Source organism: Neurospora tetrasperma (genome assembly GCF_000213175.1).
Source record: "Neurospora tetrasperma FGSC 2508 unplaced genomic scaffold NEUTE1scaffold_81, whole genome shotgun sequence".
In the NCBI taxonomy this organism is placed as follows: Eukaryota; Fungi; Ascomycota; class Sordariomycetes; order Sordariales; family Sordariaceae; genus Neurospora; species Neurospora tetrasperma.
The window spans coordinates 2520273-2532723 of NW_009799179.1; the positions used below are offsets into that span (position 1 = coordinate 2520273).

Consider the following 12451-nt stretch of genomic DNA (forward strand, 5'->3'; position numbering starts at 1 on the left):
TGTAGAAGTCATTGGATCAGATGCGGTGGCTTGCTCGGGAATTCGGAAAGCGAGAGAATGTCGGGAGGTCTCGAGGTTTGGAGGTCTGGGAGCAGGAGAACCGTGTCAGCCGTGACAGCGACTTGAAATCAATCACGTACCTACCTCTACCCTGGTAGAGTTCAGCGGGAATACTAACTTTTGCTTGATTCATTGTTATGTTCATGGTCAAGTCAACTTGGAGTCGACGTGGAAGTTTGAGCGCATCAAATGTTGTTGGACGGGAATTGAAAAAGGGTAGTCGCGACTGGCAGTCCCTGCATGCGCCCACGGTTGCAGCTGCACAACGCATTTAGTTCTGGCAAGACTGGTACAAGACACTTGAACGCAGCACATTCACGGATCCATTCCGCATTTTCCCCCCAAGGCATACCCTAATGGAACACCAAAGAAACGTAGTATGATTCATTTCACTGTTCTATCAACAATGGCACACATGGCTTTTCGGGGGAAAACCTTACCAGTATCTTTGATGTACCTCAACATACCTAGAGGTACCTACGTACAAATCGCATGCAACAGAAGGAGAGCCAGGAAGAAGCGCTTATTTGATACCTACCTCTAGCCACCAGGGCCCAGCGTGTCGTTATACACAGGTATGGAAGCTATGTTTTCACGGTGAGATCTTGAATCACATCACAACGCTAAAGATACCTCTACGAAAGGAACACCACAAGAATGCTTGCATACCAGTACATTGTTTATATGCTTGCTGAGCATGAAAGCAAAGGAAATCTTCCTCTGATGACAATCATCCAAGGCGCTGAGAACTGAGCCAGGACGAACAATGCAGAGGTTTTGAATCTCTCCCCATGCGATGCACGGCCAACGTATGACGAGAGGACGACCGGGCAAGCGCGAAGGGAAACACGATCAAGCCAGAGATCAAAAAGAAAAATGTTCCTCACTAGAGCCAAGGCATAGGAAAGCCAGGGCGTTCAAGTTTTAGAGGAGTTGATCTAGCCCTGATACCGACAAGCCATGAAAAAGGCAGGTCGGGTTGGCGGCGGGCGAATGATGAAGTCAGCAATCAACAACATAAAATGTTCCTCACTACGAGCCAAAGCATGGGAAAGCCAGGGCGTTCAAGGTTTTAGAGGAGTTGATCTAGCCCTGAAACCGACAAGCCATGGCAAAGGCAGGTCGGGTTGGCAGCGGGCGAATGATGAAGTCAGCAAGAAATGTCCATCTCTACGAGCCAAGGCATGGAGAAAGCCAGGGCATTAAACGTGTCAGAAGGAACTTTAGGGTCATTCGTCTAGCCCTGAGACCGACAAGCCATGGAGGAGGCAGGTCGGGTTGGCAGCGGGCGAAGGAATGATCAAGTTAGCGATCAACAAAAGGAGATGTCCCTCACTACAAAGCCAAGACATGGAGAAAGCCAGGGCGTTCAGTTTTAGAGGTATTGATCTAGCCCTGGCACCGACAAGCCATGGAGAAGACAGGTCGAGTTAGCTGCGGGCAAAGTAACCTACCTTTGGCATATGAAGAAGAAGAAGAAAAGAGGAAGAGGTTCTGGGGGTGAGGAGGAGGATATTAAATACCCCTCGAGGACTGGTCTGTGCACGAGTGCAAATTCCCTGTCACGAGTGCAAATTCCTAATCAGTGTGTTTGTTTCCGTCAGTTACAGCCGTGAGTATTGTCTGTTGCCATGTGGCGGGATGGAAATCCGGCTGGTCGACGGGCTGATTGCGTGGCTCGAGGGGGAGGCCGGCCGGCCTGGGTCGAAAATCTCCGAGTCCTTCTCAACTTTCCCCCAAACAGCACACTCCAGCCAGCCTTCCCACTTGGTGACGCGGCGAGAGGGGTCTGACGAGACTTCATATGATTACCTTGTGCTCATGAAGTTGTTCATGCGAGTTGGATTACCTCTGCGGGACTGGATAGCGTGATGACATGAGCTTGACTTTATCTACGAGAGTGTCCCTTCATCTGCGACGGTCCCTGTTACCTATTTTCTGATCACCTACCACATCAGAAACGGAGTGAGGTCCCATTGTTCAGCGACGCACGCATGACGGACTCAGGTATATCTTGACAGAAGGCAGACCAGTTTATGCGCAAAGATGACGCTTTCCTCAGCATGCCATGGGATTCAACATCTCAAGTACAGTTGAACGCGTTTATCATTTGAAGATAGATAGCAAAGTTAAGGTTGTTCATCCTCTGTTTCGCGTGTCACCACTGTTCTGCTTGCCTTGGTGGATGGCGGCTCTCGGCTGTGTGTGAACTCGAATTGATGTGCCTGCCATCTTCCCTCGGTACGACCCCCCCCCCCCCACTACAGCCTGGACAGCTCAACCATCCATGACATGACCAGTGTGTGTGAGAAAAACAGCAGCATTTTGATCTATCTCACGAAGCTCAAAAAAGACTGTTCACGTCGCGAATCGACCAGGTACATCGGAGTGTAGGTGTGTTGCCTTTCTTTTCCCATCCTGAGCTCTTTCACACATTCGCCTATCTTAGGAACTTCTTATAGTCGTTGTCACTCTGCATGGCGACTTCAGAATTTGCTGACTTTTATTTTCTGGACGGCAGTGACGCGAGCCGCCTTTATCACGAAGTGAAATTACTACCCGCGATGAATATCGACGAACGATTCCTCATTACTCGAAAGAAAAAAAGGCACAGCAAGAACAACACGAGACTCGACAGCAACCTGCGTGTTCTCGATACTCGCGCTTTACAAATTCCAGTTTGCTGGGAAGGAACTCTGGCAAAACGCGACAGCCCACCACTCAGAAGATGAATGGAAACCATTACGACCATCATGGGATCCAACAGCCCGAACTTGGATATCTCTACTCCTAGTAGACAAATCCGAAGATACCTACAGATAGCTATACTGAATCTACGATTAACACACACTCTCTGTTATGCGCACACATACATCTCAGAATGTTTCATGTTGGCTGTTAGTAGACGCTACAGATGACACTCGGCTCTTGCGATGGCGGACTTGGAAAGAAATCAAATGGGGCACGCTGTTCATATACCTCTACACGCGACTTAACAACCTCCAACCGACCGTGGCCGCAGACACTCCACGATACTCAACGAACCAACCGACGAGCGAACGAAAAAAAAGACTCAAACAAAGAAACACTACCTCTACCTACCTCTTCCAACAAAAGAATCACTTCACCTTGAGCCACTGTCCACGACATGTACCTCTAGCGAGATGAAAGACCAAAGTCCCAAATCGAGGAGGACATGAAATGAACAAGAGCGCTTGCCTATAACCTACTCATCAAATGTCAGCTACATGTACCTGGCTGCCTCTACGGTACGGGCAAATTATCCACTTTTGTTCCTCTTGGGAAAAGGCGGCCCAGGGACTGGAGGTGGCACTCAACAACTCTGGGGCTGTGTTGCCAACTTCCAATCCACCGAGCTGCTCTGGTTGCAGGTTCCGGACAATCTGTTGCTGCTTTCAGTTCATCCTGAAGGGTAACCGTTTTTGGCGTTCGATGCCGCTGGTGCCATTTGGACATCAAAGGGCCCGGACCTCTTAGCTTGCATGTTAATGGGTGAAGACATGGATTGAGCGGGGGTTGTCGCGGTTGATGAGGTGACCAACCTGTATGGTGTCCTCGGGTTATCGAAGAGGAACCACAGATTTAACAGTCTACTGGCGTGGAAGAAGATTGGGTTAGCGATCTACACCGGGCACAGTCGGGCCAAGGCTGGAATCAACACCAACCCGAACGCCAAGCCTGACCCCTGAAGCGGGTAAACAAAGCACGGAATGCCCTCTATATTCAGATCAAGTCGATATGACAAACTCGCTTCGAGTTGTGTGTTTGGCGTATGACTTGATGAAATCCCGGACAATTATCAAGGAGAAACATAGGGAGAAACTCGGAATGGAGGAGGTTTGGCAAGGCAGTGGACAACACTTGAACGCCAGGGATCACGCCACCCGACCTTGATGAATCACGACTTGTAGGTATGCACCACGACCCGCCACGGGAAAAAGCAAGACGACGTCAAAATGAACTTTTTCGAACCTGTCCCTAACTCTATAGACCCTAGCTCCATTCCCTCTAACATTTAGGAGAGCCTTCTAACCAGAATGCAACGCCAAATAATGTAATAGTAAAACTATTGACCGACCAAGCAACCAAGACAACGCCGAGCTCCCAAGAAGTTAAAGGCAACGCAGAGCAGTTGGGGTGCTTCTATGAAGATAAAGAAAATACAAGGAGGACCATCTCCTAAAGGGTCGTACAGGAAGTGAAATCGATCACACTCCTTCGGGCATAATGACTGACATATCGGTAGCGCGTGGCGAGTGTGTTAGGGGGCCGGTATAGTAATGGCGTCCATGGGTATACCAGAAACCGAGGGCAAAAATGAGAACGAAGAAAAAGACAACTATGGCGTAGTTCATCTGGAGGACATATTAGCATTACCCCATCCTCTGTAGGTGGAGCCCAAGTGGGAGAAGATGGCGGTACTTACATTCTCAGGTGTAACAGGTAGCCGCGTCGGGAAGAAGAAGATCACGGCCATGAACGTATTCCAGGCAACCGCAAACGCATTGACCCAGATACTGTATTTGCCCATATGCCAAGGCCCCTTCTGCATGCGCCCATAGACCATCTTGCAAATGATGGGTATGACATAGGACACGTTCAATGCGACCGCACACACATTGAAGACGGCGCCAATGGCAGTACTGCTTGCTAAGCCGAGAAGATTGATGATAATCTCTAGAACAGCATACGTCCACACGGCGATAAGGGGAGTTTGTGAGCGTTTGGAGATGCGGACCCAGATATGAGAGAAGGGAAGAAGGTTGTCGCGGGAGAGGGCGAAAATGGTCCGACTGCCGGCTTGTATACCAGGGATTGCGACGAGATTCATCACGCCGAAGCCGCAGAGTGTGAAGACAATTGCGGGAGCACGGCCCATGCCATTGAAGAAGAGTTGTGCGACCTTGTTATCGACAATGTTAGTTTTGGAGAGGTCAGAACATGGAACCTTGGCTTGGGTAAACTCACCGGTTGGCCACTGGGGCTATTTATCAGGTCTTTGGGGTCGCCCATGCAGACAACCAAGACCAGGTTGAAAAAGAATCCAATAACATAAGTGAACGTGGTCGCATTGGCAATGGCCCTAGGTACAACCATCTGAGGGTTCTTTGCTTCTTCAGCAATGCTTTCCTCGAGTCAGCATTATGGCTACTTTCATCATCCATGGGTCAGCCCACAAACTTACCGAGCTGTACCATCACAGCCAGTCATGATCCAGGCTGGCGTAAGGCATCCAAAAAGAAAGGCAAAACCAGGAGGGCACCAGCCCGATGAAGGCTGGAAATCGGTAAAGGCATATTTGAGATCGTGCATATCGTGCCGCTTCTGGACCAACAAGGTAACACAAGCGCCGAGTAGAACACTCATGTGGAAGACAACATAGCCGCTTGTTAACCGGTTCAACCAAGCCGTCGGTAGAGTGTTGATCATGGCATGAATAATGGTAAGCCCTATCATGACACCCACAACATGGGTTGGTGTGGGCACGTAGCTGAAGTTGGATGTAATCGAAACAGCTGCAAGAAGCATCTGGCTCGCGGCATATTCGGTAGAGGCACCACCTGCAACGGTACCTACGAGATTGAGATAACCTTTTTCAGATCTGGTCAGCAACATGGGAGAGACGAGGGTGTCGTAGACATGGAACTTGCCGGCAATCCAACATAGGAAGGGAACTTGCTCTTCAGGAGCGAGAAACTTCAAGGTGAAGTACATGGCCCCGGAACTGGGGTAGGCAGATGCGATCTCAGCGATACTGTATGCAAGTGCCCACCCGCCAGCGCCGCCAATGATCCAACTCCACATGATAGCAGCCGCACCTCCGGCTTGCAGGCCGTATATCCATGTCGACATGAGTGTGCCATATACTCCAGATATGCTCATAGCAAAACTGAAGCTGGACCACCTTGAGAACTCGCGTTTGAATACCTAGAGGTATGATATGTTAGTAGAAGCCCAAAGTATTCGGGAGAGCGAGGCCCTCTGATACTAAACTCACTGGTGTATAACCCAACGCCTCCAGCGCCTTATCGCCACTTTCGATAGAGCTTGTTGATGGGGTTGAAGCTGCAGCTTCGCCAGAAGATGGAGTGCTTTGCCGGGTCATTTCAGTAATCTGGATGGTGGCGTCTGCCGATTTGTTTGGTGGTGAAAAAGACATGGTGGCACAAATGGTGCCGATGGGCTTTATGTAAAGGGATCTTGGTACAGAATCTTCACCGGATTCGATATCAGATCGGGGCTTGAGTTCCCCTCTTGCGAAGCGTTGTGTTCCATAGACAAACAATGACAACGGGATGGCCGTGATCTTATATGGACGACACCAATTAATACGGTTCTGACCGCCACATTCAACACGAGTCGCTCACTGAGATATTGGGCACTTTGACCTTCGTTCTCTGGTGAACCACCCAGCACAGTTCAGGTATCTGATGTTCGAGGCATAGTAAGAAGACCAGGAAACAATCCTTGTGGGGCTGATTCTTCCAGACATGCACTTTTGTTGCATGCACGGGCGTGCCTCAGAAACCGTACATGTGGGTTGTGCATCGACGGGCTCAATCCTTGCGGTGACAAGTTCGTCTGGAGCTCTTTAGCTGAAGGCTAGACCCAATAAGTAGTTCGTCCCATAGTGTCGTCCAAGCTAAGGGCCGAGACCCAGGACTTGTCACGGTTGAGTCTTTTGTGCTCGAGTCTCGAAAGCTGATACTCGATCGGTCAAGGCGATAGACACCGCCTGGGTCTTGCCCTGGCCAGTCCGTGACGGTGAGTTTCGAAAGACGTTAGTGTCCTCTTCAGGCTTCCATCTCCCTTTCCTGGTCTTCTGATTTGGGAATCTTGTAGTAAAAGGTAGCCGTCTGATTGTTGATGCCCCCGGACGGAGGTGAAATAGTCGCGTCCTGCCCATAGTAAGACCCGCTTATCCGCCCGTGATCGAGGTATTCCGATGTCGGCACTCGTCGGCTTGGGTCGGTTCAAATCGGTTTGGTCACTTGATCCCTTCTTTTCCTCGAATGTGTGGTGCTTCAAAAATCTTCGCCGTGATGATGTCTGCGAAAGAATGGCGCACGATGTTGTAAGGCCTGTAGGATATCGGTTTGGTGGTTTCGTAGCTTGTTGTGCGTCAAGGGCTCCACCTAGTACACCAGGAGGCTTTGGATTATCGTGAACGATTGTGAAGGTATGGAAGTTTGACTAGTATGGAGTGTTGGATGTCAGCGAAAGATTGCCAACACATCTAGAACACTACTTGGGGCAAGAGGGTTCGCCAGCAGAGCCCCTCAATCACCGTCTCTCATTCGTCCTGGCGTTACCGACCAATGGGCATCTATACCCACATACTGTATCCATGCTCGTAACAACCAAAATCATCGGTCACTCCTGAAATGGTCCAGACTCTAATACAGGCGGTGTATGCATTGGTCACGCTTTAAGCCAACTTTTTAGACCCACGGCTCGAACGGTCTCCCAGGGGCAGCTTACCTGTTCGAACGTACAGTTCTTGCGAGTCGCGCAGTGGCCGGAAATATATTCGCTTTTGAGTTGAATGATGATAACGTATTGATGTAGCCAATTGTTGGGTCTGGAAGTTTGATGTCGACTAAGACGTGCTGTCGGGTTGGGCGACGCAAGGGCTCGTGGGCCGGATATCGTGATAGGGCTCTAAGGCGTCGAATAAAGCTACTAAAGTAACGTATGGACGGTGAACTTATCAATGAACGGAATCAATTCATTGTGTAAAGGTATTCACTTTCAGAAATGGGTTTCCTGCAGTTTGGTGGTTGCTGGCAGAAGTGTCCCCAGGCGACGCTTTGCTTGGATGTCTGGCATTCTGTGAATTACTGATGGAGCTTAGATAAGTACTTAGCATCACCTACCTAGTATGGGATCCCTCGCTCTGCCGCATATTGTCCCATGGATTGCGAGCTGCCGCGTCCGACCAGTCGCGCCTACCTGCCCGAAGAGCTGTAAATTCCCCCAACAGCAGTTGGTTGGGTGGCTGGCAACGGAACCTCGTCTGTTACATAGAATCTGCGGGTTAGGGTTGTTGGGGTATGATTTTCCGACTTTTTGTGATCCGAGTCTGCTACGGACCAGCGGCTCGGGTCTGACTTGACTTGACAGGTAAACTCACTTTAATTCAGAAGGCAGATGTCTCGCTTTGAACACGGGTGAGTACCAACGTAGAGCTTAAAATCAACAACACCAACGAGCAGCACCGGCTCGGTTGCCGGAGGCTTTGACCCACTTATCGGTAGGTCGGTGTCCGCTTATGTCGACTGGGTCAATACATCTGGTAGAGGTACCCCGGGGATCCGACGCCGAAGGTTTCCATTGCTCCAAATGCAGTATGCAGGAACACATTTGACAGAGCCAATTCACAAGCACGTCGTTCGTTGTATACCAGATTTGATGATGATGACGTGTTTGAGAAATCTCAAATCGACTGTAAATACAGGCGGGGTCAATCTAAGGCCAGTTGCCATGCCAAGGGACCGAAATTCTGAGAGGCTAAGGACTTATGTACGGTGAAGAGGCGCAAAAGTTGTCCTCGTGGTGACGCTATGCCTTTAGCAGATTGAGGCACTTAAGTCGTTTTCCGACAGATATTATATCTTATGTGGAGGACCTCGTCGATATACCCCACAGCAGCGGCAGCTTGCTTTAGCGACCAGGTATATATTCTTGGGGCCTGATCGGCTCGCGTGACCGTGACCGCGTAACCGTAACCTTTTAGGTTATACACAAGCCAAGACCTTAATATGGATCCAATTATCCCTATATATACGAGCAGAATCTATATAAATGGATCCAAAAAGAGGTTACGTTTTGTATAAAATAGATGCGTAACCTTTTTTTAAAATCTCTTTATACTAGTATAATAATAAATTAAAGGCGCATTAGTAAGAGTAAACTAATCCTTATAAAGTATAATAATTAGCTATCGCACGTTAAAAGCGGTATAGATGCCCCTATTTATATATTTACTACCCTATCTATTAAAGAGGTTATGTAAAGTACCTTCGAGGTATTTTATATAACCCGTAACCTCTTTAAAATAAATATAATTATCATAGAGCGGTCGGAAAGTAGGTAATTTTATAATAATTTATAGCGCGGTATTATACTAATTGCGGGGATTTTTAATTATAATACGTAATTGTACGACCGTTCGTATATATTATTATAAATATAGACTATACTATTAATTAATAATAGTAATTTATATAGGAAATGTAGTAGAGTAACTAACTATATTAAACCTATGTTAGTAATAATAGTAGGAAACGAGGAGTATATTTAAATAATAGAGGATAAGGATAAAGGGGGGGAGGAAGAAGCCTATTAAAAGAGAATTATATTATTTATTATAATTTATATTATTACTACTACTATTACTTTAATAGAAGGAAGGTAAAGTAATAACCTTAAGATTATTAACGAAGGCGGCCTAAAAGCTAATATTATTAAAGTATAATACCTATTGAGTAGCTATAATAAGCGATTTTTTAAGTTTTTTCGTATAATAAAAGTAAAATTTATAGCTCTAGTAAGGTAAATATAAAAGAACGGTAGTATATATAATACTAAATACTAAATTATTAAATTTAAATTAATAATCTTTATTTAAATTATTATATTTAACGAAATTTAACGGCAAATAATTTACTACTTCGTAATAATCCAATCGACGGTATTGAATATTATTACTCAAATAATACCGGTCTTTATTAAACTTTATACCGAATTTGTAGTTTAATTAAATAATAATTATATAGTATAAAAAATCGAGCTCGTTGTAGGTAATTAGCGGTTTAGTAGTACGATCGGTACTATCGATAGTATTTATATTTATATTAAAGTACTAATAAAGGATTAAAACCGCTAATATAATAGAAAGGAATTTATTTTATAGAACGTATTTACTATAATATAATTTAATAATACTTTTTCGTACGTACTAACTAACGTAGAAAGGTTGATACAAAACGTAAAATTATTTTATATTACCTTATTGTACGGGTTTATATTAGGAGGCTAAGGGGTAACCGCCGGGGAAGGGATACTACAGCGCTACAATACCGACGCTCTATTTCGTTTAACTAAGCTTTCGCTTAGAAGTATTGCAACGGCCGGTGCCCTTTTTCGCCTAATTAATTTTCGGCTTAGTAGTATTAGAGTATTTAATAAGATAGGTTCGTAGGAAGGATAATCCGGCGCTACGTTAGGGCGGTACGCTAGTATAGGACTCTATAATTCTTAATTACAACGGAGTAGAATTTATATTAGTATTAAAGAGCCTCGAAGGAGCTTTATTCTTTATAAATAGTAATTATTAATATATTTTTAAATTAACCTCTAATTTACTATCCCCTATATATAGTTACAATTGTAATTACTTTAGCCTACCTTCTTCCTACGTCCTAATAAATTAATAGCTCTTCTTCTAGGAATTAAACTAATATTATTAAAATATATATATATAGTAATCGGTTTATTTCCTATACTATTAAAATAATCCCTTGTCCCTTTTGTACTTTTACCCCTTTAATTACTATAATTAAAGTCCTATAATTTCTTCTACCTTTATTATAATAATACTAACCTATTATAGAATTTATTAAGGTAAATAATAATAAAGATTATTCTTTTATACTACCCTAGGTTTTCTATTTGTACTTTTAAATATTTAAAACCGACGAACTTATATATAAATAATAATTATTCAAATTCCGGTCCGCTATAATTGAACTCCTCTTAAATTATTTTCTTTTATATATATCTTAATAGGATTAGTTCGCCTTTATAGGCCTTACCGAATAGGATTTAATTAGTAATTACCCCCCTATCCCTACTAAGTTCTATTATTAGAACTATTTCTTTTATAATTAGACTTATATTTTTACTATACTTTCTCTTATTATTCCTTCTTTAATAGCTATTATTATAACTACCCTTCTACCGCTAGCGGCCCTATTTATTTATATTAAATACTACCCTAAGTATAATATTATTAAATTTATAAGCAAAAGTTTCTTTTAATTTTAGAATTACTTCTATAATATTAATATATATTTCTAAAAATATCCCTATATTTCTCTTTCGTTCGCCGTTAATTATATTAAAGGTAATTTTAAAAACATTTAAATTAAATATATATTAGCCTTCCGAAGTAAACCCGGGTATAATACTATTTGTAATACGCCTATATAGAACGACCTTTATACCTTTTTAAAAATCGAATATAATAGTAATATTTAAATTATTGAATAGTCTACTCTTAATAAATTCAAATATATATAATAAAGTACTTTCGAAATAATTTACAATTTTTATAACCGTTATTATATTAAAGAATTTAATTTCTCTTATAATTAGCCGGAGTATATTCGGGTCGTTATTTAAATTAATCGGTTATATTTTTTCTTTAAATAAAGCGTCCTTTCGACGGCCGGTATTAATATAATAAACGAAATAATAGTATACATAGAACGGTTAGAGGGCTTAGAAAGTATTAAACTATTTATATTATATTATTAGAATTAAACGTTTTTAAAGTATATTTAACCGTCTTCTTCGTTTCAATTTACTTTTACTTCTTCGTTAAATATTCTCCCCCCTACGTTCTATAATATTAATCCTTCCAATTTCCCCTATCGCCCCCTCCTAATTTTTTAAATAAATTTTAATTTTATTTACTCCTTTTATAATTAGAAAAACTATACGTATAATTATTATATTCAATTAAAACTATTAAATATTTATTATAAATATAATATAATAGGCTATTTCGTATTAATATACCTAAATTAAATTTACTTTAATTATAGCGAAGTTAATTACTAAATATAAAATTACCTTATCCTTACGGGTACTCCGCTATATAATATAAATATTATATTAATTATAATTAAAGCGGCGGTTATATCCATTTAGGATAATACAAATAAGTTATAGTTATATTTAGAAACGATATTATTAGTAAAGATTTATAGAAATTAATAGTATATATAAAGGTTAATAGATTCGGGCGTAGAACTAAATTTAATTCGTAGGCACTTATTCCCATTGAATATAAAAATTAATCCTATACCCTATCGTTTTATTAATTTCTCCTTTTAATCTATTCCTATATATAATTCGATTACTTATTTTATTAAAATATATAATTCTTATAATATTAAATAAACAAAGTAAATTATATTTATTATTATTAAATCCCCGGCTATAGAAGTTATTTTCGGTTACCTCTAGCTTTGTAAATAGAATTCCGATATCGATTAATAGTAGCGGACGTTTTAATTCTAAATTAAAATTTAATAATTTAGAATTAATATAATACCAGCAAAGGAAATATATAATATTATAA

At 42.5% G+C, this 12451-nt stretch overlaps 1 protein-coding gene across 1 annotated transcript; it reads right to left on the reverse strand.

Annotated features, from left to right (window-relative positions):
• Window positions 1–4289: 4289 nt before the first annotated feature.
• NEUTE1DRAFT_125570 (amino acid permease 2) lies at window positions 4290–6241 on the reverse strand (the record flags this gene model as incomplete). The annotated part of the gene is made up of 6 exons (XM_009857331.1): window positions 4290–4436; window positions 4508–4984; window positions 5050–5206; window positions 5267–5672; window positions 5733–6009; window positions 6080–6241. The coding sequence occupies 6 exons, from the start codon at window positions 6239–6241 to the stop codon at window positions 4290–4292; spliced, it is 1626 nt and encodes a 541-aa protein (XP_009855633.1).
• Between the last annotated feature and the right edge of the window lie 6210 nt (window positions 6242–12451).